The sequence below is a fragment of the Stegostoma tigrinum genome, chromosome 41 (assembly GCF_030684315.1).
Source record: "Stegostoma tigrinum isolate sSteTig4 chromosome 41, sSteTig4.hap1, whole genome shotgun sequence".
Lineage (NCBI taxonomy): Eukaryota > Metazoa > Chordata > Chondrichthyes > Orectolobiformes > Stegostomatidae > Stegostoma > Stegostoma tigrinum.
The window spans coordinates 4,200,221-4,227,054 of NC_081394.1; the positions used below are offsets into that span (position 1 = coordinate 4,200,221).

General features: G+C 43.5%; 1 protein-coding gene across 1 annotated transcript; it reads left to right on the plus strand.

Moving 5' to 3' along the window:
• On the plus strand, positions 1 to 24,931 carry LOC125448457 (histone-lysine N-methyltransferase PRDM9). The gene is made up of 10 exons (XM_059641282.1): positions 1 to 79; positions 231 to 319; positions 1,396 to 1,519; positions 4,242 to 4,312; positions 4,996 to 5,158; positions 5,417 to 5,554; positions 8,534 to 8,805; positions 11,808 to 11,875; positions 14,259 to 14,449; positions 23,853 to 24,931. The coding sequence occupies exons 1-10, from the start codon at positions 1 to 3 to the stop codon at positions 24,929 to 24,931; spliced, it is 2,274 nt and encodes a 757-aa protein (XP_059497265.1).
• Positions 24,932 to 26,834: the final 1,903 nt, after the last annotated feature.

Here is a 26,834-nt window from a genome sequence, read left to right on the forward strand (position 1 = left end):
ATGGTTGTGATGGTGATACCAAAGGCCATTGATCTGCGCCGTTGGATCAAAATCCTGGAATTAACTCTAAGCGCTTTGCGTATCAACATACAGCCAATGGACACAGTGGCTTCAAGATAGCAGCTCACTATCACCTTTCAAAGTCAAGTAGGCAAATAAATGCAGGCCAGTTTCCCAGGAACTAATGATAAAAGGACAAAATGATTCACATTGTGGATATTCTGCTGTAGGAGGAAACTTCAGTACCCATGAAATCAAGAACGTCATAGATGGGCATCTCCAGGTGGTTGACATAATATACAAGAGTCAGTTAACCAAGGTATGTATTCTAAGTCAAAACAGTGCACAAATGGTGTTTCTTTTCAGTAGATCCCACTGCTGTTGGTGACATCTGGATTCTTGACTGTGCTCACTGATGTCAACTTTACCTGGAAGGGCTCAATGCCACATCCAGTGTCCTGATGAAAATTGAAAAAGTTGCCAAGTTATGCAATGTCTTCAACAAACCTGCAGATAGTGCTATGGTGATACAACAGGACAAGGCCAGATGGCTTTGTATTTCTCGGATGTAACTTTCACTGATGTCACTCCAGTCTTCTTCACTGATTGTCATGTACAAGAATACAAAAGAATTACAGGATGACATGGCACTGCAGTAAATTGTTGACCCCAGAACGCATACGGAAGTGTGAAAGAATTGCAAAGATTGGTAAACTGTGAAAACCTTCCTCGAATGCCTAATGCAGTGGTGATTCCATGAAGGTGGACATGAAGAACTCATTCTCAAAAGGGAAATCATGACAGAAGATGTCCCATTTCTAAAAAAGAATATGGAATTTGCTACAATAGCCGAAAAGGAGCGAATGTCAAGGATTATTTTCCAAGAGGTGTCAAGCCAGGAGGTAGCATTTTTGAGTGAAATTAATGGACACGGGCTTATCCAACTTTATTTTTACACTGTCTCAGTACATATGTGAACAACAACTCCAAGTCCATTATTGAAATGTTTTGTAAGACAGTTGTCTGTTATGTAATTTTGCTACCAGTATTTGGTGCCAGTCTACTCCTAAGAGTCTGGAGGATATTCTGATAAAGAATGGTAGATCTGGCAAGATAGCTCATCCTACATTTGTAAACCTTTAGTGAAGATTACACAATCACTTATAAGGCATACGAGGAGTCACAGTGTGGAGCTGGAGGAACACAGCAGGCCAGACAAGGTGTATGAAAGTTGTTTTGGATCTGAAGAAGGATCCCAACCTGAAACGGAAACTTTTTTGCTCCACTGATGCTGCCTGGCCTGTGGTGTTCCTCCAGCTCAACACTGCTATTTCTGACTCCAACATTGGCAGTTCTTACTATCTCTAAGGAATCACAATGATTTTACATTTTCAGATTAAAGATCAATTTAAAGACATTGCCATTCATTTTTCCAAAGATGAGTGGGCAGAGTTAAGTGAATGGGAAAAGACACGTTATAAGAATGTGAAGCGGAACTATGAAGCCATGCTTGCAATAGGTTTGTACAAAATCAATTTTTTTCTTGTTTTTTTTTTGCTTTCTATATTTGTGGCTGCCTTTCCTGACAACTTCTGACAAGTTCCAGCTCCCCTGAATATTGCATTGTCCTGCCTAGTCTTATCTTGTGAAATGGGATTTTCCACTTTTTCATTCTGACACACATTAGAACTGTTTTAAGAAGTAATTTACATTCCTGGGCCTCTGCACTTCTGAATATTCATTTCCTCATTGTTAAATCACCGTGAAGATTCTGAATTTTCTGGAATGAGAAGTGGAAAAATCCTGTCTGAATATTAGCAGCAATGTGATTGTAAATAGCAGTGGAGTTGAGCCCTTGCTCATTGGACCAACATACGTTTAATTTTCAACTGGAAAACTATATTTTGTTATGAACCAGACCAAAACCCCTCAAAATATTCTGAAGACTGATGAGACCCCAACATTTTCTTACTTTAAAGGTAAAGGTGTTGAGTTTCAATTCATCTGGCCAAACTGTTGGATTTAAAGCAAAACACACTTTATTCATCCACCATAGTTAAAATAGAATGAATGAAAGAAATTGGAAGAACTTAATTCTATTGGAAAACTTAACATTACTGTTTTGTCATTTTGTTACTAATAAACTGTTTGAATATAGTAACATCCCATAAACAATCCCTTAACAGAAGGCACATTTAGAAAACAGATTGTCCCATGTGCAACTTCAGCAACTGGAGGAAAATTCCCAGCTTTTGGCTGTAACTAAGATGGAAAAATAGCTTCCTCTTCTTCAAGACACCAAGAGCATCTGCTGAAGGCTAAAACTAAAAATCCTGGTTCTATTAGAGCTTGACCACATCCATTCATTCTGCTTCCATTGTTCCATACTTTAATGGCTCTGGTAGTCTGCTCAGCAGCTCTGCCTTAAAACCCTTCCTCAAAAAAAGGATAAAATAACCTCTTAAAACCATGGTATTGTCACATATGACCAAGCATTAAACTCTTGACTAAGAGAGACCACCAATGACATTTCTGTTGTCACTATGATAAAGATGAGCAGAAAGCACACCAAACATTGAATCTAAGAGTTTCTGGCCCCCACACCATAATTAACTGGTGCGTAGAAGTGCTGATAGATTTTATCTTTTAAAATCGTTTCGAACCAAATTAATACTTCCAGGCCAACAATTGAATTGAATGAAAAGGATGCTCAGGTGCACGCTTTCGTTCTGCCACTTGTAAGCAAGGTGATGGAATAGATGACTGTCATTTTCACTTACCTGAGAAGACAGATTTCAACCAACCCTGCAACACATAAAAACATAAACTGATTTCTAATTGATATCACTAGTTTTAACTGACAGTGCAACACTATGATGTGAAATAATGGTATTTGTAGAATGCACAAAAACATGTTAAACTTTTGATACCATTAGTTTGCAGATATCTCTTTCTACATACTGCTGACTGAACTGTGGATTATTTGCAGCATTTACTGTTACTTCAGGCTCATGTACTGTCCATATTTATCTTTCTTTAACGTGCTACCTGTGTGGTTTTCCTTCATTTGTAGTAAACCTACTAACTTATACTTCTTAAAATTCTGACTCAAGATCAGAAACAATCAGTTGGTAATAAAGGAGATGACCTCTGCATCTCAGGAGCATTTCTTTTCCTTTCATGCTGAGGCATCACAAATGTGCTGCCTTCATTTTGACGGCAACTGGGGAATGGGGAGGCAATGGCCTTAGTGGTATCATTGGACTGTTAATCCAGAGACCCAGGTAATGTTCTGGTGACCTGGGTTCGATTGTTGGAAAAATCCATGTGGTTCACTAATGTTTTTTAGGGAATGAAACAGCCGTCCTTACCTGGTCTGGTCTAGTCTAGCCTGGCCTACATATGACTCCAGACCCACAGTAATGTGGTTGGCTCAAAAATGCCCCACTGGGCAGTTAAAGATGGGCAATAAATGCTAGCCCAGCCAGTGATGCCATCATCCTATGAGTGAATTTGAAAAAAAGGTCCAGTTTGAATCAGTCGCGCACCTGAAGGGAAAGACAGTTTTAAAGGCTGCTGGATATTCATTGATCTGGTGCTGTGTTCCAGGCACTCTAGCAGAAAATGACATCTTCTTTTAACTTGATTAATTTGGGCTGGATGAATTTTGGGTGCCATGCATGGAAGTAAGCCAGGTGTACGGCTCTTATCTGATGTTCTGAAATGGTTGTGTTTGACAGGTTTCTTCTTTCACTCTAATAAATGAATATAAATACAGTCAATTGCCAGAGATTGCAATATTTTAATTTTTACAGGATTGAATGTACCAAAGCCAGCATTCATGTCTAGACATGGCAGGGGTAGTCAATCTTGTGTGTATGAGTCTAGTGATTCAGATGAAGATTGGACTCCTAAATGTCTTGTGAAAAACCCACCACGTAAGTTCAGTTTTGTTTGTTGTTAAAAATCTGAAATAGTTTTATTTAGTATGAGCCATGAGCAAGTTAAAGGTAGCCACTTTAACTTTTGGAGAACTGGAAAGACAAGTAAATTGAAAATATTGAATACTTTTCTTGACGTATGTACATGCATGTACTTTCAGAATTAATGCAAATTTGCTTCTTTGCCACATTACATTTGATTCTACTTGGAAAATGCCAAGAATTGTTAATGTTGCTAATGGAAAAAAGACTAAACTTCAATTTTAGAAGATCTAAAATAACATTGAAATTCTTTTAAAGAGGTGAGAACCTTTAAGCCACCTTTTAAGAATGATGGAACCAAGAAGACAAAGAAAGACAACAGCAAAAAGGTAATTTGGTCTGCACATAATTTTTAACAGGTTAGTCTGTCAAGTCAGAAACAAGCTACTGGATATTAACTGCAACCGTGTCAACATCTGAAAGATATATTGATCCAGAGTTCCACCTAAATCATTATCTAGTCTTTCTCCTTCCAACTCAAATTGACCTACTACACACTTGAATATTTTCTGAGTTGATCTCAGATTTCCAGCTTCAGTGTTTCCTTTTATTCCTGGTGGTATTTCTGCCCAAAGTGACTGCTGCCGTGATTCTGTTCATATTTCTAATTCTATTTTCCACTTGCAGACTGAATTTTGAATTTCATGATCTGGTGACGTTATAAATTAGCTCCTCTTGATGTTGTTCATGGATAAATGTACCCTCAGAACTCAAAATTTGCAAATAACAGCAGATTGAAATGTCTACAACTTATTAGGAAGGTGAACTTTACCCAAGTTTCAAAAATGGGGAATTCCTGAAATACGTGTCCAATTCTAAATTAGAGGGAGAGAATACACTTCTCAAATGGGTGGTTGGGAGCTTTGGTTTATTAAGTATGGTACAAGGACAAATGGAAAGGAAAACGGACGAATACCTTGCCATTGACATAATCTGTTTGACGAATATGAAGCAGCTATTCTTTACTCAAAAACTGAGTTACAATGTTTAAAAATCACAATCTACATTTCAGATTGAGAAAGTACAATTAGTGATTGCATCCCATTTACAGGAGGATAAAGATTCAGGTTACAGGAGCTTCAATGTAGTCGCTGCTTCAGCTATGGTTTCAGTTAAAAAGATCAACAGAGAAACTGCGATGAGTGAATGTGAGGCCCAACAAGAACCCATTAAAGGTATGTGCCCAGGAATAAAGGAATTTCAGAAAAATCTGTTGATTTTGAATTTTTGTTTATTTTTATATTTTAACGAGGAAATGTTTTCATTTGCAATGTGTCTACTCCAGCACTGATTTGTCACATTAACTGTCTTGTTTTATGTAAGTGTCTGCAGGTTCTGACTTTGAAACTGAACAAACCCCTTCTACAAAACAAAAAACAAGACACTTGATTTTTTTTCAGGTATTGTTCAGATCTTTCTGATTTCTTCTACAGTTAGCTGTACTGGAAAGACGTTGGAACCTTCAACTGAGGAAACGTGCAATAAAAAGGAAGAGAGAAGATACAGTTTGAGAAATAAAGAGAGAAAAGTTTACACTGAAGAAAGAGAACTTTGTGATGAAGATTTTCTGTGTACGTGAAAAGTGACTTAGCCAATTGTTCAGAAGGAAATTATTGGGAGGGTTGGTACAATGACATGAGCTTTCGGAAACCAGAGCATTGCTCTGGTAATATCGCCTGGTAGAGGAAAAACCCTGTTTGACCAGAAACATGCACTTGTGTTTCCACATCACTAACTACCAATGATCACAAAAATGCTCCCAAAACATTGGTTTGAAATTTTATACTGAAGTTTAAAGGGTTTAAAGTGATGTTTTATGAGTGTAAATGGGAGTCCCATGACTTGTATTCATTTATGAGATGTGGGAGTCACTGGTCACAGCATTCCTAGTTTCCCTGGAGAAGGTGATTTTGATCTGCTGATTGGAATCACTATATTTGGTCTAGGTGAAACCTTAATTCTTGTAGGGTGAGAGCTCCAGAATTTCAACACAGTAACACTGAAGGAATGGTGTTATATTTACATATCAGGGTAGTGAGTGCTTGGAGGGAAAGATGCAGGTGGTCGTTTTCTCCTGTGTATGCTGTTTTGTCCTTCCAGAAAGACTTAATCATGGGTTTGGAAGGTGATGTTAAAGGAGCCATGGTGCATCTTAGAGATGGCACACATTGCAGCACCTGGACGCCAGTGGTGGAGGGAGTGAATATAGTGATCATCAAATGCACTGCTTTGTCCTGGGTAGTGTCAAGCTTCTTGGGTGTTTTTGGAGCTGCACACATTAGGCAAATAGGGAGTATACTGTTGCACTGCTGGCTAATACTTTGCAAATGGCTTTCCAAAGTCAAAGAGTGAATTACTCTAGAAGGTCTTAAGATATAGAAACAGAAACAGGTTATTCAATATACAGGGTCTGCCCCACAACTTGGATCATGGCTGATATGTTTCTCAACCCCATTATCGTGCCTTCTATCTCTGATGTTGTATTCCAGCTGTGTTGAAATTAATGCCAGCAATCTATTTTCCCTATTGACTGCCAAATGAACCTGCATGTTGACTTGAAGAAAATACTGAACGAGGACTCCTACATTAGTTTGTGCTTCAGATTTCCAAAAATACTGTGAAGTCTCAATTATATGTGTCTTGTACACTAATCTCTGGAGGTAATAGGCAAACTGTGGTCAAAGACAAAACTAGAAACAGCATGCCAAATACCATGCATAGCCAAAACCAGTACCATGAATTTCTCAGCTATCCAGCCAGTGGTTAACAATACCGAGTGTCATCAACATTTTTTAAAAATTTTAAATTCACCATGAGAAATTCCATCTTCTTCAAGGATATAATTTCTGATTTCCCTTAGTAACCCCTCAATTCAGAAGGGTGGTTCATGTGTGGAATGAACTTCCTGAGGATTTGGTGGATGTGTGCACAAGCACAATATTTAAAAGACACTTGAATGAGTACATGAATAGGAAAGGTTTGGAGGGAAGTGGGCCAGGACCAGACAGGTGGGACTAGTTTTGTTTGGAATTATATTCAGCATGGACTGGTTGGACTGAAGGGTCTGTTCCTGTGCTGTATTACTTTGACTGCTTGGCTCTCAACTGCTCAAGAAGTTGCTGGAAAAGCTCTGCAGATCTGGCAACATCTGTGAGGGAAAAAAAAAATCAGACTTATCAGGTCTGGTGACGCTTCCCAGAACAGTGGGCCCAAAATGTTAACTCTGATTTTTTTTTTCTTCAGACATGCTGCCAAACCTGCTGAATTTTTCCAGCAACTTCTGTCTTTGCTCCTGATTTACAGCATTCACACTTCTTTCGGTTTTTGTTTTCTCAACTGCTCAGTCCCTTTTCCAGAGATGTTGTCCCATTGTATTCACAAAATTGCCCCAGTATTCAGTACCTAGCACATTTCTACCTCTCCAGCTGCTGTAGAAAATAACTGCTCAGCACCTTTTCACTGTTCCAAAGTGCCAGCATCACACAGCAAACAATCAGGCCTTTAGTTGCAGTAAGCTGACACAGTTCCCTGGCTGTACTGTGGAAGTATCGCTCCAGTGTGTTTTTGAGGCTTTCAGTAGCAAACATAGCAAATGTTTGTGGGTCTTCTCAGAGCCTCAGCTACATAGAGTTAATGTCAGCATGTTCACGGAACAAAGCAATGAACTTTGTGTTCCTTCTTCAGCTACATAGTTAAAAAAACGTTTGCATGGACTCTTGTTTCTGACACTATGCACCAATTCTTACAAAATAGGAACAAGAAAGAGTGGACCATTTGGCCCTGTGAGCCTGCTTTGAAATCGTTATGATCATAACTGAGCATTCAACTTGATTCCCTGTTCCTGCTTTTCTCCTTTATCCTTTGATCTCTTCAACCCCAAGTGCTGGACCAAATTATCCTTCAAAATTATTCAATGTTTTAGCCTCAGCTGCCTTTATTATTTAGCAGATTCCACACTCTGTGGGTGTAGTCACATGAGCACGCTTTTCCCAGCAAAGTCCTTGTCCAATGATTAGCATTCTTTTGAGAAAAGTTTTAAGCAATCTTGGTGCATTTCTGAGCTGCCATCCCCTGTGTTTGTGTTGGAACTGCAAAATATACTGGGACTTGTATTCCTGAGCCACATCTGAAAAATCCAGCAGTATAGATTTTCTCAAAATTTGCACAATTTTCTTGCTTCACTTTCATAATCTTAGGAAGCGTAGCCTGGCTGGGAGATAATGTCAGTTTCCTGCTTTGTTACTGTTCCTTGAAATCTGTGTTGCCCTCGTGCTGTAAACAAACTGAACATGTTTTTAATAGCAATCTCTTGTTTACAACACTGGGGTAAAATCGTTCTGATACTCTATTGTTTTCATAAAGAGAAGTTACTTTAGAGACTTTCTCCATTTGATGTGTCTTAGAACTATAAATCTTGTATGTACAGATCATATTGTAATGAAGATCATACCTATGATGGATTATATTTTCTCTGTGCAGGCCCTGTCACCTTCATAAATATCATAAAAACTGAAATGCTGATCCCTCTTTAATTTTATATGTTGCAACAGTTTGTGAAGACTGCGAGACATTTTTTGTTGAAGAGTGCCCTGTGCATGGTCCTCCAGTGTTCATAAAGGACACAGCTGTTGAATTCAATCGACCAGAACGAGCACGTTTAACCCTTCCAGAGGGCCTCAGTATTGCAATATCAAAAATTAGAAAGGCTGGTCTTGGTGTGTGGAATGAAGGAAAGGTTATTCCTAAAGGAGTTCATTTTGGACCCTATGAAGGAGTCACATCAAATGAAGAATCAGCTGCTGTCAGTGGCTATTCATGGGTGGTGAGTGCCTGCCATTATCAAGTTTCTTGCATTTTTTTAAAGAAGCTCAGGACTCATTTGAGCATATGTGTGAAAAGTCATTTAAGGTTTCAGACAGCATTTGACACTAATTTGACACTAATCAAATTTGACACTAAGTAACATCTGTATGGCACTATTATAAAATCAGCACTCTTTTAAGAAAATAAAGATCATTAGACATGGGAACATAAGTGGGCCATTCAGCCCATTGACTCTCCTCCACCATTCAATCATGGCTGAATTCATTTCTCAACTTCATTCTCCTGCCTTCTATTATAATTTTTGATTCCCTTACCAATAAACCACCTGCTTATCTCTTTCAAATACACTCAATGCCTTGGCCTCTCCAGCCTTCTATGGCAAAGTTCCACACATTAACCATCCTCCTGCTGAGAAATTCCTCCTTGTCCAAGTTCTCATGGGACACCCCTACAGGTTGTGCCTTCGAGTCTTAGTTCTCTCCTCCTTGTGGAAACATCTCCCATGTCCACTCTATCCAGGCCTCTCTGTTTTCTTTAAGTTTCAATCAGATCCCTCCTTATTCTTCTTAACTCCACTGAGTACTGACTCAGGGTCCTCAAGCCACACCTTATAAGTCAAGCCCTTCATCCCCAAGATCATTTTTGTCATCCTTTTCTGGACACTTTCTTTAGCACCCTAACCTGTCCCTGCACCTGTTGTGTCATCTGCAAACTTAGCAACAGGGCAACAATTCCTTTGTCTATATTAGTAATGTGAGAATGATGTGAATATTTGTGATTCCAACACTTACCCCTGTGGAGCTCCATTAGTCACTGGTGCCCTTCTGAAAAATACCCCATTATCTCCACTTTCAGCATCCGACAATATAAACGTTATATATGTTTATAAACAAGACATTTTTCATCACAAATATGTTCAGATTAACACTGCCCATTACACAAATGATATGCCAATGTTATGAGAAAAGTCATGATCTTTCAACAGAAAAAAATTCTCCACAAAGACCAAATCAGGATCCCAGACCTCTAAATTTTCTCTGTAAACTCTGAAATCCTTTGTTCTCAAACTAGAGCCTCTCTGGCAAACCCTTCCTCACCAGAATTCATCCCAACCGTCTATTATTCTTCCCCTTGTTCCTCTTTTTTTCACTTAGAGCCATAGAGATATATAGCATTGAAACAGACTCCTCGGACTAAATATCCTAAATAAATGTAGTCCCGTTTGCCAGCGTTTGGCCCATATCACTCTAAATCCTTCTTGTTCATATACCCATCCAGATTCCTTTTAAATGTTGTAATTGTACCAGCCTCTGCTGCTTCTTCTGGAAGCTTGTTCCATACACGCACCATACTCTGCATGAAAACGTTGCGTCTAAGTTCCCTTTAAATTCTTTCCCTTCTCACCTTAAACCTAAGTTGAGCCTAAGTTTTGGACTTACCCACCCCAAGGTAACGACCTTGTCTATTTATCCTATTGATGCCCCTCATGATTTTATAAACCTCTATAAGGTCACTTCTCAGCTTCTGATGCTCCAGGGAAAATAACCTTAGCCTATTCAGTGTCTCCCTATAGCTCAAACCCTCCAACCCTGCCAACATCCTTGTAAATCTTTTCTGAACTTTTTCACAACAGTTTTCCCTTGCAGGGAGACCAGAATTGCATGCAGTATTACAAAAGTGGGCTAAACAATGTCCTGTATTGCTACAATATGACCTCCCAAAACCTATGCTTAATGCACTGCCCAATAAAGCTATCCACCTGTGACTTCAATTTCAAAGAACGATGAACCTGCAGTCCACAGTTTTTTTGTTCAGCAACATTGCCTAGGACCATACCATTAAGTATGTAAGTCCTTCCCAGATTTGCCACTCCAAAATGCAGCCACTCATATTTATTTAAATTAAACTCCACCTGCCACTCCTCAGCCCATTGGCTCATCTGATCAAGATCCTTTGTACTCTGAAGTAACCTCCTTCACTGTCCACTACACCATCAATTTTGGTGTCATCTGTAAACTTACTTACCATATCTCCTATGTTCACATCCAAATCATTTATATAAATGACAAAAAGCAGTGTACCCAGCACTGATCCTAATGCCACTGGTCTGAGGCCTTCACAGTGTGAAAAACAACCGTCCACCACCACCCTCTGTTTCCTACTTTTGAGCTGGTTCTGTATCCAAAGATCTTGCTGTCCGTATATTCTGTGTGATCTGACCTTGCTAACCACTCTACCAGTTTCATTTGACTACTCCGGCCTTCTCTCCCTTTTCTCATTCTCACCTCAACTGAGTTTGCATTTTTTTTCTGTTTTCCTTCTTTCTCACAGGCACATAGGAATAAGAGTAAGCCATTGCTCCTGTCAAGCCTGGTCGGTCATTGAATACGATCACAGCAGATCAGACATTCAAGTGCATTTTACCCGAGCAATTTCATTAATTCTTTATGCCATTAATAATTGAAAAATTTATCAACATCTACTTGAAATATACTCAAGAACTGAGCTTCCATCGCCATCTTGGGGAGAGAATTAAAATGCTGACAACCCTCAGTTAAAAATTCTCATTTCAATGCATGGCGTTTTATATGAAACTATCATTCTCCATCAGCAAATTGGCCAATTAGGCAGCAATATGTCAGTACCATGAGATTTATAACAGGAATGCAGAGTAGGGTAGGAGTAGGAGGGAATTGTGGAAGAGATGTGACATGACAAATACCAAAGGCAGTGAGAATTAGTTTGAAATTCTTTCCTAACTGTTCAAATCTCTTTGAAACTATTTACCACTTCGTGAGTTTGTAGTTTGTATGGAGCTCTGGTTTCACTGACACAAAGCTATAATCACAAACGATAAAGGAGGGTATTGTTAAATTTTAATTAAAATGTGAAGCCACTGCACTTAGCTCTTGTAAAACTAGATCATTGGTTCAAAAGAAGATATACTTGATTTCTTAACTTCTAACAATCTAATTGTTTTGTCAAAATACTTTTCTTCAGATCAGTAAAGGAAAGCAAGATTTTGAATACATTGATGCAAAGGATGAATCTAAATCAAATTGGATGAGGTAAGGGAAGACTGATGTAATTTTGTGACGATTTGAGCACTTCGTTCTCAGCCATTTTCTCCTACCCCCAAGCAGCACATACAACTGTTATGATCTCACCTAATGTTACTGCTGATCAAGTCAGATCCCAGTTTGATATTCAGCATGGTAGATCATATTTTGTTTTGGTTTTAGCAAGATGGTTTCTCACTGAAACATAAACACACAATGTTGCAGATTTAGTTTTAGTAGTAAAAATAACAATGACAAAATAGAGTAAACCAATGCTTTTATCCATGTCACAAATTTCTAAAACTTCAAACACAGTGAAAGTATGATCATTCAATGCAAAGCACTCCCTTACAAACAACCCCCCCGAAAAACAAACCCTTGACAGTAGCCAGAAGTATCTCTTGTGCAGTGCTCACACCAAAGAAAAATTTCCTAACATCTCAATATGCTTAATTTATCTGTGAGTTCAACTCCCAGTCTGGAAAAGCTGATAACCATTCCCTGGAACTTTCAGTGATAATGGGACCTGCAGATGCTGGAGAATCCAAGATAACAAAGTGTGAAGCTGGATGAACACAGCAGGCCAAGCAGCATCTCAGGAGCACAAAAGCTGACTTTTCGGGCCTAGACCCCTCTGATGAAGGGTCTAGGCCCGAAACGTCAGCTTTTGTGCTCCTGAGATGCTGGTTGGCCTGCTGTGTTCATCCAGCTTCACACTTTGTTACCCTGGAACTTTCACATGCCTGAGATTATTTGTTCTTAGTTTAAAATAACCTCTTCAGGGATGTATACAAATATTTTTGGTCTAGAATTTTCAATAAATTTCTTACACAGAGGTAGTCTATTTGGACATTTCTTCTCTCCTCCTCTGTTACACTGTTTTGTACAACTATCTTCAGACAAGGATTTTTGACTCAAGATCTACTTATAAATCAATTAGCAAACCCTTCAGACACACAAGAATAATCAATATGTTACCAATTCAAAATCCAACCTTGAAATAAATTATATTAAAAATATACATAAATAACGCAGTGAACATCACAAAGCCTATCCATACTTCCAGAAAGTTGCAACACTTGGGGGTACTTGTGCACAAAACACAGGATGCAGCAGGTCATCGGGAAGGCTAATGGAATGTTGGCCCTAATTTCATGGGGTTTGGTGCATCAGATTAGAGAAGTTTTCCTGCAACTGTGAGACCGCATCTGGAAGACTGTGAGTAGTTTTGGATCTCTTATTTAAGAGAATATCTCATTTCGTTGGAGGCAATTCAGTGAAGGTTCACGTGGATGATCCCTGGCATGGAGAAATTGTTTCATGAGCAAAGCCTAAACAGATTGAGACTCTACTCGTTGGAGTTTAGGGGAATGAGGTGATCTGTTCGAAATGTGTATAATTCTTAAGGGGCTTGACGAGGTAAATGCTGAGAGGATGTTTCTCCCCACGAGAAAGTCTTGGACCAGAGGGCATAGTCTCAGAATAAAGGGGTGCCAAATGTAAGATTGAAGTAGGCAGGAACTACTTCTCTCAGAGGGTTATAGGTATTTGGAACTCCTTCACAGAGAGCTGAAGAGGCAGAGTCTGTGGATTTTTAATGGTGAGATAGACATACAGATTCCAGATCCAAAGTAGAATCAAAGGTTGCAGGGAAACAGCATGAAAGTGAACATGTTGAGTGTTGATCCGCCATGATCCTGTTGAATAGCAGAGCAGGCTCAGGGGGTAGAATGGCCTATTTCTTACGGTGAGCCAAATGGACTGATTTTCCCAGCTCTCCCTCTAACCTACAGGCTCTCCCTCCTTTCTGTGCACACCTAGCTTATAGTTTGGTGCCCCTGGATGTTCTGCCCTCCAGTTAAAAACTCCTCTCAATCCAGCTGGTGTGAGCTGTTTTAATGTCAGCCAAGATGCATTTTTGTGTAGATTTCCTAACAGCTATATTTGTGCATTAGAGGCCCAAGATACTTTGAATTACAGAATTTGCAAAGCTCAAAAGAATTTCATGTGTCAGTGTGACAGATAACAAGGAAAAGTTGCAAATAAATGTCATTGTACCTTGATACAAGTTTGATATACTGACTAACAAAAGCTTTGGTCCAAACATTTGGGTGTTTTCTGGAAGAGGAATTGAAGTAGATTGATGAGAAAACTCTGAAACCCATATTTTTGGGTAAATCTACCCCCTCTTCTAAAATTTCTCCCTCCCCATCTTCTTTGAAATGTTGAGGCAATTATCTTGTACAGTACGCATTTTGCAATTTTGAAATTTTGCAATGGATAGAGGCATGTCATGTTATTTTGACACATTCTTGGTCTGCTTCTCAATCGATGTCATGCAACAATTTGAACTGAATTTTGGCAGGTTAAATATTCACTTGTTGTGTTCCAGATTTGTTAACTGTGCCAGAAAAGAAGAGGAACAGAACCTTGTAGCCTTTCAGCACCATGGCAAAATTTATTACAGGACCTGCAAGCCTGTGCCCCCTCGGTGTGAGCTCCTGGTCTGGTATGGTGATGAATACGCCAAGGAGCTCGGAATCAAATGGACGGCAATGTGGACAATGAAACAAAATCCAAAAGGTAAGGATTCTGACCAAAATTGAGAACTTCAGAAAATTGGCTGTTTTCTAGATGGTGTGTTCGCCAAGCTGATAGGTTTGATAGCAGATGTTTCGTCCCCTTACCTGGTGGTGTCCTCAGTGCTGTGGAGCCTCCTGTGAAGTGCTTTTGTCTTGTGCTGGTGTGAATTTATATGGCCTGTTTTTTTGCTGCTTCTGGTAGGTGCTGGCTCTGCAGCACACCACATCTGCAGAAGAAAGAAGAACACCCCTACAAGGTCTTTACCAGGAGTGGATACCCCTACAGCTTCATCCACAGATGCTGAGCCAACAGACAACACAATCAGGACACACAAAAACCCAAAACAATAACCACCATACCACATATATACAAAAAAGTACCTTAGAACTGGCAGCCAGACTACTCAGACTGCTAGGAATCATGACAGCACATAAACCAGCAGCAACTACCAGGATTAAAGACCCAGTAGATACCATGGGCAGGACAAATGTGGTTTACAAGGTACCATGTGGACACTGCACAAAACACAACATGGGACAGACAGAGCGCTAGCAACCAGCATCCACAAACACCAGTTTGCAACTAAACAACATGATTAGTTGTGAGATAATGGGGACTGCAGATGCTGGAGATTCCAAGATAATAAAATGTGAGGCTGGATGAACACAGCAGGCCAAGCAGCATCTCAGGAGCACAAAAGCTGACGTTTCGGGCCTAGACCCTTCATCAGAGAGGGGGATGGGGGGAGGGAACTGGAATAAATAGGGAGAGAGGGGGAGGCGGACCGAAGATGGAGAGTAAAGAAGATAGGTGGAGAGAGTGTAGGTGGGGAGGTAGGGAGGGGATAGGTCAGTCCAGGGAAGACGGACAGGTCAAGGAGGTGGGATGAGGTTAGTAGGTAGCGGGGGGTGCGGCTTGGGGTGGGAGGAAGGGATGGGTGAGAGGAAGAACCGGTTAGGGAGGCAGAGACCGGTTGGACTGGTTTTGGGATGCAGTGGGTGGGGGGGAAGAGCTGGGCTGGTTGTGTGGTGCAGTGGGGGGAGGGGACGAACAGGGCTGGTTGAGGGATTTACAATCCGACCCCACCACCCAAGACATTTTTCCATCCCCTCCCCTGTCTGCTTTCCGGAGAGACCACTCTCTCCGCGACTCCCTTGTTCGCTCCACACTGCCCTCCAACCCCACCACACCCGGCACCTTCCCCTGCAACCGCAGGAAATGCTACACTTGTCCCCACACCTCCTCCCTCACCCCCATCCCAGGCCCCAAGATGACATTCCACATCAAGCAGAGGTTCACCTGCACATCTACCAATGTGGTATACTGCATCCACTGTACCCGGTGCGGCTTCCTCTACATTGGGGAAACCAAGCGGAGGCTTGGGGACCGCTTTGCAGAACACCTCCGCTCAGTTCGCAAAAAACAACTGCACCTCCCAGTCGCAAACCATTTCCACTCCCCCTCCCATTCTCTTGATGACATGTCCATCATGGGCCTCCTGCAGTGCCACAATGATGCCACCCGAAGGTTGCAGGAACAGCAACTCATATTCCGCCTGGGAACCCTGCAGCCATATGGTATCAATGTGGACTTCACCAGTTTCAAAATCTCCCCTTCCCCTACTGCATCCCTAAACCAGCCCAGTTCGTCCCCTCCCCCCACTGCACCACACAACCAGCCCAGCTCTTCCCCCCCACCCACTGCATCCCAAAACCAGTCCAACCGGTCTCTGCCTCCCTAACCGGTTCTTCCTCTCACCCATCCCTTCCTCCCACCCCAAGCCGCACCCCCCGCTACCTACTAACCTCATCCCACCTCCTTGACCTGTCCGTCTTCCCTGGACTGACCTATCCCCTCCCTACCTCCCCACCTACACTCTCTCCACCTGTCTTCTTTACTCTCCATCTTCGGTCCGCCTCCCCCTCTCTCCCTATTTATTCCAGTTCCCTCCCCCCATCCCCCTCTCTGATGAAGGGTCTAGGCCCGAAACGTCAGCTTTTGTGCTCCTGAGATGCTGCTTGGCCTGCTGTGTTCATCCAGCCTCACATTTTATTATCTTGGAATCTCCAGCATCTGCAGTTCCCATTATCTCTCCACTACTACCATAGGACAAGCCAAATAAAGGACAGCCAGGGAATTCTTGGAAGCTTGACATTCATCCACGGACTCCATCAGCAAACACATGGAATTAGACCCGTTATACCAATCATTATAATGCAGAGCTGGAACCAGCGCCTACCCGAAGCAGCAAAAACCAGGCCATACAAATTCGAACCGACACAAGACAACACTGCTTCACAGCACTGAGGATGTCACCTAGTAAGGGGACAGAATATCAGCTACCAACCTTCTTAGCTGTGTGAATGCATCAACATCTACAACCAGCACCTGAGCTACAAATCTTCACTCAAACCTTGACTATTTTCTTCCTGTTTTAATATCAGCATTGTTTGATAAAGTGCCATGTAATAGACTTGTTAGTTGAAATTAAATTGTTTAAAAATTCATTTGTGGGATGAGGGCATTGCAGTCTGGGCAACATTTATTGCCCAGTGGGCAGATAAGAGTCCACCACATTGCTGTGGGTCTGGAGTCACATGTAGGCCAGATCAGGTAAGTCTGGCAGTTTGCTTCCCTAAAGGGCGTTAGTGAACCAGATGGGGGTTTTTTTGACAATTGATTCATGGTCATCATTAGATTTTTAATTCCAGAAATTTATTGAATTCAAATTCCACTATCTTGGGATTCGAACCCAGGTCCCCAGAACTTCACCTGGACCTCTGGGTTAACAGTCCAGTGATAATACCACTAGGACATCACCTCCCCTTTGTGATAAAGAGGGGTAGCAGCATGGATATGAAGTAAGTTTAAGAGTCAGGAAGTAAAGAATAATTCTGAGTGGAATGTCTGTTTATCAAAACAGTTATAATCTAGTTCATCCTAGTGGACAGTGTTAGGACGCCTGCTGATTATGCTGTATGTTAATGACCTGTATTTGATTACATGACAGTGTGTGCAGCTGACACAAAACTTGAAAATGTAATAAATAGTTAAGAGGAGAGTAAAAGACCACAGGAAGTTGTAGATAGACAAGTACAATGGGAAGATACCACAGATGAAGTTCAGTACAGAGTAGTGTGAGCAGAGACAATATAAATTCAATTGCATTGTTTTAAAAGTTGATGCTTGTAAAGGGATCTGGAGATTCACATAACTCACAAAGGTAGTAGGCATTTAATGCTTTGTAAATAAAGGCATACATTACACAAATAAATAAAAAAGTGTAGAGCTGGATGAACACAGCAGGCCAGGCAGCATCAGAGGAGCAGGAAAGCTGATGTTGCGGGTCTGTACTCTTCTTCAGAAAACATTACACAACTTTTTTTTAATTCATTCATGGGATGTGGGTGTCACTGACCAGGCAGGATTTGTTGCCCACCCCTAATTGCCTACAGGGTAGTTAAGAGTCAACCACATTACTGTGGGTCTGGTGTCACGAATAGGCCAGACTAGGTGAGGATGGCAGTTCCCTTCTCTAAAGGGCATTAGTGAACCAGATGGGTTTTTCTCCTGATAATCAGCAATGGATTCATGGTCATCATTAGACTCTTAACTCCAGATATTTTACTGAAGTCAAACTCCCCCCACATGCCATGGTGGGATTCAAACTCAGGTCCCCAGAACATTATCAACATTAACAATCCAGCCATAATACCACTACACCATTGTCTCCCCGTTGTGCTTTGGGAAACCTTTATAAGTGGCCTTTCTGACCTCAGCTGAAATGCTGTTTCAAATTCTGGGCATCATGATTTGGAAAAATGACAAGGTGCTGAAGCATGTTCAGTGGAAATTTACCAGAACAGATTCAGGATGGGAGACTTCAGTTGTGTAAAGAGTCAAACGAAGGTGGGATTTTCTCCATCTTGTGCCTTGAGAGTTTCAGAGATCTTCACTAAAGGTGTTTAACTTATTGGATCTTGTGACAGAGCAGCTAAGAATAAAATATATTAACTGATAAAAAGATAGTTCACCAGAGGACACACATAATTGGATGATCTTTGTGTTTATAATAGGGCATAGAGAGTGATGACAATTAGGGTCATCTAAATTATATTTATGCTCCAGTGGGCTGTGGTGTTCCTATCTGGACTGGAGGAATGGTGGTATTGTTCCTCATTTCTTCTCTTGGACCTAGAAAGAAATGAATTTGGCAAGTATTCCCTTTCCTGATTCTCCTGGACGGTGATATACTGACGTGTCAGTTCTCCTCAGGTGATAAGTCTTGTCATAGAATCATACAATATAGAAGACGCCCTTTAGCCCATCAGGTCTGTACTGGCAAAGCAACTCTATATTTGACCTAGTCCCACTTTGCAGCACAAGGCCCATTGCCTTGACTGTTGTGACATTCCAAGCGCTCTTTCAAGTGCTTTTTAAAGGTTGTGTGGTCATTCACCTCAACTGTTCTCCCAGACAGTGCATTCCAGACTCCGACCACTCTCTGGGGGAAAAAAAGTTTCACTCAAAACCACCGCCTTTCGCCTTTATAATGTGGCACCTTATTATTGACCCCATTGTTGTCTCTGATACAAAACTGTACACACAGTGAAGTGAATACTGAATTCAGGAACAGTTCCCTTAAAAATCATCCTGATACTTCTAGATGAAGAAAGAGCTGCACTGTTGGATGCATTAGGGATGTCCCAAAGTTCTTTAGATATAAAAGATTGCCTTTGAAATGTAATGACTGTCACTGAGACAAAAAGAACACCTCAGTTTCCACTCAAAAATTCCCAGCAACAGCAATATGATAACTGACCTGACCATCTGATTGAACGCTCCTGCTCAGTAGATAAATATTGGCCACAGCACCAGCAAAACATTCTGCTGTTCTTCACGTGGAACCATGTGAATGCTGTCTGCTTTAATACACGGCCAGGGACCTGGTTTGAAAGGCTGACAGTGCAACCCTCAAGCGTGCTGTTGCAGTGTTAATCAGTCTTATAAGCACACATCCCTAGCACCGCACATGACCCACAAATCTGGCTCAGTAACCAGAATTGTATAATGGGAACTGCAGATGCTGGAGAATCCAAGATAATAAAGTGTGAAGCTGGATGAACACAGTAGGCCAAGCAGCATCTCAGGAGCACAAAAGCTGACGTTTCGGGCCTAGACCCTTCATCAGAGAGGGGGATGGGGTGAGGGTTCTGGAATAAATAGGGAGAGAGGGGGAGGCGGACCGAAGATGGAGAGAAAAGAAGATAGGTGGAGAGGAGAGTATAGGTGGGGAGGTGGGGAGGGGATAAGTCAGTTCAGGGAAGACGAACAGGTCAAGGAGGTGGGATGGGGTTAGTAGGTAGGAAATGGAGGTGTGGCTTGGGATGGGAGGAAGGGATGGGTGAGAGGAAGAACAGGTTAGGGAGGCAGAGACAGGTTGGGCTGGTTTTGGGATGCAGTGGGGGGAGGGGAAGAGCTGGGCTGGTTGTGTGATGCAGTAGGGGGAGGGGACGAACTGGGCTGGTTTTGGGAAGCGGTGGGGGAAGGGGAGATTTTGAAGCTTCTGAAGTCCACATTGATACCATTGGGCTGCAGGGTTCCCAAGCGGAATATGAGTTGCTGTTCCTGCAACCTTCGGGTGGCATCATTGTGGCACTGCAGGAGGCCCATGATGGACATGTCATCTAAAGAATGGGAGGGGGAGTTGAAATGGTTTGCGACTGGGAGGTGCAGTTGTTTATTGTGAACCGAGCGGAAGTGTTCTGCAGAGCGGTCCCCAAGGCTCCGCTTGGTTTCCCCAGTGTAGAGGAAGCCACACCGGGTACAATGGATGCAGTATACCACATTGGCAGATGTGCAGGTGAACCTCTGCTTAATATGGAAAGTCATCTTGGGGCCTGGGATAGGGGTGAGGGAGGAGGTTTGGTGGCAAGTGTAGCACTTCCTGCGGTTGCAGGGGAAGTTGCCGGGTGTGGTGGGGTTGGAGGGCAGTGTGGAGCGTACAAGGGAGTCACGGAGAGAGTGGTCTCTCCGGCAAGCAGACAAGGGTGGGGATGGAAAAATGTCTTGGCTGGTGGGGTCAGATTGTAGATGGCGGAAGTGTCGAAGGATGATGCATTGTATCCGGAGGTTGGTGGGGTGGTGTGTGAGAACGAGGGGGATCCTCTTTGGGCGGTTGTGCCGGGGGCAGGGTGTGAGGGATGTGTTGCGGGAAATGCGGGAAACACGGCCAAGGGCATTCTCAACCACTGTGGGGGGACATGGACATCTGGGATGTGCGGGAGTGGAATGCCTCATCGTGGGAGCAGATGTGGCGGAGTTGGAGGAATTGGGAAGAGCGAATGGAATTTTTGCAGGAGGGTGGCTGGGAGGAGGTGTATTCTAGGTAGCTGTGGGAGTCGGTGGGCTTGAATAGGACATCAGTTACAAGTTGGTTGCCTGAGATGGAGACTGAGAGGTCCAGGAATGTGAGGGATGTGCTGGAGATGGCCCAGGTGAGCTGAAGGTTGGAGTGGAAGGTGTTGGTGAAGTGAATGACCTGTTCGAGCTCCTCTGGGGAGCAAGAGGCGGCGCCGATACAGTCATCAGTGTAACGGAGGAAGAGGTGGGGTTTGGGGCCTGTGTGGGTACAAAAGAGGGACTGTTCCACGTAACCGACAAAGAGGCAGACATAGCTGGGGCTCATGCGGGTGTCCATGGCCACCCCCTTTGTCTGTAGGAAGTGGGAGGAATCGAAAGAGAAGTTGTTGAGGGTGAGGACGAGTTCGGCTAGGTGGCTGAGGGTGTCGGTGGAGGGGGATTGGTCGGGCCTGCGGGACAGGAAGAAGCGGAGGGCCTTGAGGCCATCTGCATGCGGAATACAGGTATATAGGGAATGGATGTCCATGGTGAAATGAGGTGTTGGGGGCCACGGAATTGGAAGTTCTGGAGGAGGTGGAGGGCGTGGGTGGTGTCGCGGACGTAGGTAGGGATTTCCTGGACCAAAGGGGAGAAAATGGAGTCCAGATAGGTGGAGATGAGTTCGGTGGGGCAGGAACAGGCTGAGACGATGGGTCGACCAGGGCAGGCAGGTTTGTGGATTTTTGGAAGGAGATAGAAACGGGCCGTGCGGGGTTGGGGAACAATGAGGTTGGAGGCTGTGGGTGGGAGGTCCCCTGAGGTGATGAGGTCATGAATGGTGTTGGAGATGATGGTTTGGCGCTCGGGGGTGGGGTCATGATCAAGGGGGCGGTAGGAGGAGGTGTCGGAGAGTTGGCGTTTGGCCTCGGCGATGTAGAGGTCAGTGCGCCATACTACCACTGCGCCACCCTTGTCTGTGGGTTTGATGGTGAGGTTGGGGTTGGAGCGGAGGGCTGCCCGTTCTGCGGGGGAGAGGTTGGAGTGGATGAGAGGGGTGGAGAGGTTGAGGCGGTTAATGTCTCGACGGCAGTTGGAGATGAAGAGGTCGAGGGAGGGTAGGAGGCCTGGGGGTGATGTCCAGGAGGAGGACTTGTGTTGGAAGCGGGTGAAGGGGTCAGTGGAGGGAGGGTTAGGTTCCCGGTTGAAGAAGTAAGCGTGGAAGCGAAGGCGGCAGAAAAGCTGCTCTATGTCCAAACGTGACTGGTATTCATTGATGTGTGGTTGTAGGGGGACAAAGGTGAGCCCCTTGCTTAGGACTGACTGTTCGTCCTCAGTCAGTGGGAGGTCTGGGGGGATGGTGAAGATTCGGCAGGGCTCAGGGTGGCTGTCTACTTTGGGGTTGCTGGCTGTGGAGGCTATGGGTGGACGATGAGGTTGTCGGCCATGGGCGGGGTTCCGTCGGCGGTGGCAGGAGTGGGGTGGGCGGCAGCATCAATGGTGAGGGTTGTGTGTGTGGTGTTGTAACTGGAAGTGGAGGCGGTGACTGCAGCAGCAGTCACGTCTGCGGTCCCGGAAGTGGTGTGCCCGGCGGTGGCGGATGTGACATCATTGGTGGGGTCTCCGGCCGTGTCCTAATGGTCAATGGCGGCAGGTGCATGGTGGGGGAGGGGCAGGGACAGGCTCGGGATTTGGGAGGTGCAGGGGCCAGAGAGTTTGTTGTACTTAGGATTTTTGATGTCCAGTAAAGCTGAATAGAACTGGGTGTTCAGTTTGTGGATCCTGCGGAGGATAAAAAACAGCAGAGGTCCTTTGCAGGTCCCTGCCACAACCGCCCAAAGAGGATCCCCCTCGTTCTCACACATACCACCCCACCAACCTCCGGATACAACGCATCATCCTCTGACACTTCGCCATCTACAATCCGACCCCACCACCTAAAACATTTTTCCATCCCCACCCTTGTCTGCTTGCCAGAGAGACCACTCTCTCCGTGACTCCCTTGTTTGCTCCACACTGCCCTCCAACCCCACCACACCCGGCACCTTCCCCTGCAACCACAGGAAGTGCTACACTTGTCCCCACACCTCCTCCCTCACCCAATCCCAGGCCCCAAGATGACTTTCCATATTAAGCAGAGGTTCACCTGCATATCTGCCAATGTGTTATACTGTATCCACTGTACCCGGTGTGGCGTCCCCTACATTGGGGAAACCAAGCGGAGGCTTGGGGACTGCTTTGCAGAACACCTCCGCTCAGTTCGCAACAAACAACTGCACCTCCCAGTCGCAAACCATTTCCACTCCCCCTCCCATTCTTTAGATGACATGTCCATCATGGGCCTCCTGCAGTGCCACAATGATGCCACCCGAAGGTTGCAGGAACAGCAACTCATATTCCGCTTGGGAACCCTGCAGCCCAATGGTATCAATGTGGACTTCACCAGCTTCAAAATCTCCCCTTCCCCCACCGCATCCCAAAACCAGCCCAGCTCGTCCCCTCCCCCCACTGCATCCCAAAACCAGTCCAGCTCTTCCCCTCCCCCCACTGCATCCCAAAACCAGCTCAGTCTGTCTCTGCCTCCCTAACCTGTTCTTCCTCTCACCCATCCCTTCCTCCCACATCAAGCCGCACCCCCATTTCCTACCTACTAACCTCATCCCACCTCCTTGACCTGTCCGTCTTCCCTGGACTGACCTATCCCCTCCCTACCTCCCCACCTATACTCTCCTCTCCACCTATCTTCTTTTCTCTCCATCTTCGGTCCCCCCCCCCCACCCCCCGCTCCCTATTTATTCCAGAATCCTCACCCCATCCCCCTCTCGAGGCCCGAAACGTCAGCTTTTGTGCTCCTGAGATGCTGCTTGGCCTGCTGTGTTCATCCAGCTTCACACTTTATTATCTCAGTAACCAGAATGCTATCTTGTGACGCAAAGCTGATAAAGATTGTCATAAAATTCAAAAATACCAACCCCTCCACGCGTGCACATTGCTGAATTTTACTTCTAAAAGCAGCTTCTGTAGATTTCATTTACACTGACAATTTTCCTTCATTCTTCACCAGCAAGAGAAGATGATGAGTGTCATCCTTGCCCTCACTGCAGTGTTGCATTTACCACTGTCAATTTTCTTCAAAAGCACATCAGAAAACATCCTGGATCACGTGGTCAGGTTTCAGCAGGACAGTCTACTCCGTTCAGCAAAAATGATTGTATGCAGCAACAAAATCAGGGGGGATTGTTTACTGAATCCATCCAGGACAGAGAATTTATTAAATCAGATGAAAATCACTTGCAGCAACACATCCACAAAGGAGAACAAGTGCAGACATGTCGTGATTGTGGAAAGAGCTTCACGTGCTCTGGGAGCCTCCATTCTCACCAACGGACTCACACAGGAGAGAGGCCGTACAAATGTACTGACTGTGGAAAGAGTTTCACACAGTCTGGGAAGCTCCATTCTCACCAACGGACTCACACAGGAGAGAGGCCGTATAAATGTACTGACTGTGGAAAGAGTTTCACGTGCTCTGGGAACCTCCATTGTCACCAACGGACTCACACAGGAGAGAGGCCGTATAAATGTACTGACTGTGGAAAGAGTTTCACGTGCTCTGGGAACCTCCATTGTCACCAACGGACTCACACAGGAGAGAGGCCGTATAAATGTACTGACTGTGGAAAGAGTTTCACGTGCTCTGGGAACCTCCATTGTCACCAACGGACTCACACAGGAGAGAGGCCGTATAAATGTACTGACTGTGGAAAGAGTTTCACACGGTCTCACAGTCTCAATTCTCACCAACGGACTCACACAGGAGAGAGGCCGTATAAATGTACTGACTGTGGAAAGAGTTTCACGTGCTCTGGGAAGCTCCATTCTCACCAACGGACTCACACAGGAGAGAGGCCGTATAAATGTACTGACTGTGGAAAGAGTTTCACGTGCTCTGGGAAGCTCCATTCTCACCAACGGACTCACACAGGAGAGAGGCCGTATAAATGTACTGACTGTGGAGAGACTTTTGTTTATCCTGATCAGTTGAAAGCTCACTCTTGTTTTAAAACCTGCCATCATTGTGGGAAAGCCTTGACAGATTCAGCAACTTTCAAAGTCCACCTGAGAAACTGTTTTGAAACTTGATGAAGCAAATGGTAAATAATTTGCTATTTTACTCACTTAAAATATTTATTTCTCTTTGAAATTCTTCAATAATTCCTACTTAACTCAAACATTGGCATTTATCTTCTGACCTTTCACTCTTCATGTTTGGACAATGATGGATTATCAGGATAAATTTAATGATTCCTCACTGCCAGTGATGTTTGGTTAAGTGGTGCCAAGTTGTTCCAGCCCAATGCTGGATCCTCTCCGAAATTGTATGTTAAGACTGAATTTTCAAATTGTTTTAACTGATTAAAGTAGTTGAAGAATGTGTTTAATCTTTGTCCCACAGGCAGGTTTTTAACTGTGACAGTGAGAGGTCACTGCAATTGTTGTTATTTTGCTGCATACTAGTTACATCTGTGTGGGTGGCTGAAAATGTAACCACTTTATTGCTGACAATCCCCACTTGAACTTTTACCCTCGTTCTGTATGCCTGACCGGAAAGACAGTCACAATGGTACTTAGACTCCTATATGTATGTGTATTCTGCCATATGCAGACAAGTTTGAATTTTATTACACTTTTTGTCATTTGAAACTTGGGATGTTTTCTAACATACTCTTACAAATTTTTGAAATAAAGTACAACACTGGAAAAAAGAGAATAGAAGTGTTCTTGTTTTATTCATGGGAAATTCCTTTTGCTGATGGGTGTAGCTAGGGGGAAGGTGCAATCTAATTAGTTCCTTCCATCCGTTCTCCATGCCTACCGTTTTCCTTGGTCCTGTCTTCTTCCCTGACTCCCATCCTTCTTTCCATTCCTCATATCTGCTGACCAGCATTTCTGTATCTCAACAGAATTTTTGAGGTTTTGGGCACACCATCATGCGACTAGATCCAACCACACTCGTGTACATTTTCTGTATTGGCCATTACTCTGGGTGGGATGAGCACTCTGACTTGCCAACACTGAACATGGTGGAGACTTGTACCCCTTCCCCAGAGAAGGATGTCTTGGGTCCGGGTGTGAATTTGAGTGATTGCCTGAAGTGGCAGCAAGTGAAAATTACAGCTGACTTACTGAACATATACACAGCTTTGAGCTCATTGTGCAATGCAACCTGAAATTAGTTCTCTTTTAGATGTATCTGTTTCTGAAAGGTGTTTTTTTAAATTACTAGTTTCTGCTTGATCCTTGTTCTGGAATGTGTCCATGTCAGTATTTCCTTGATTTTTTTTGAAAGCATGTCAGGAAGTGGTTTCCCAGCAAAACGGATGATTGTCTACTCATTTTAAACTATCAAGCACCATTGTAATTTAAAGGATACATTACTTAATGTAAAGATTGAACTTATGATCCATGGACGAGTTTGTCTGCAATCTACTCATGGCATATGTCAATTTCTTCAAACTTATTTCATATTTGGCAATGTTTGACTTAGCAGATGGTAAGATAACACCAGTCTATCATATATTTATATGTATCAATACCACTGGACAGTCCATATTTCATTGATTCCATTTTTTAGTTTGAGAATTCCAGATTTTATTCTTCCTCCTTCCTTTTATATTTCCCACATCAACAGATAACTGGCCATCAGAATTTTGATAATTCTGATGCAAATATATAGGAATAGGTTAATCTCCAGACAACACTTCTTGCAGGTTGTGAGGGTGCAAGGCAAACTCATAATCTCAATTTAGCACCATAGCCAGTTAGTATATGAGTAAGTATTATCAAAATGGCTTTGCATGAAAATGGAAGCTGAATCAGTCAATGTCCAAATCCTGGCCTGGCTATAAAGTAGAAAGGAACATTTGTGCCAAATGCTTGGCAATGGCTGCCTCCAATATGAGAGAATCTACCCACTGCCCTTGACATTCACTGGTGTTACTACCACTCAATTCCACAGTCTTTACATCCTTGGGGTTACCGTTTA

What these genes read in the sequence shown, in the direction of transcription:
- LOC125448457 (XM_059641282.1), top strand. Translation starts at nt 1, where the DNA reads ATGGTTGTGATGGTGATACCAAAGGCCATTGATCTGCGCCGTTGGATC. An exon ending in TGAAGCCATGCTTGCAATAG is followed by an intron (nt 1,520 to 4,241) that starts GTTTGTACAAAA and finishes ATTCTTTTAAAG; the next exon opens with AGGTGAGAACCTTTAAGCCA. An exon ending in TCTAAATCAAATTGGATGAG is followed by an intron (nt 11,876 to 14,258) that starts GTAAGGGAAGAC and finishes GTTGTGTTCCAG; the next exon opens with ATTTGTTAACTGTGCCAGAA.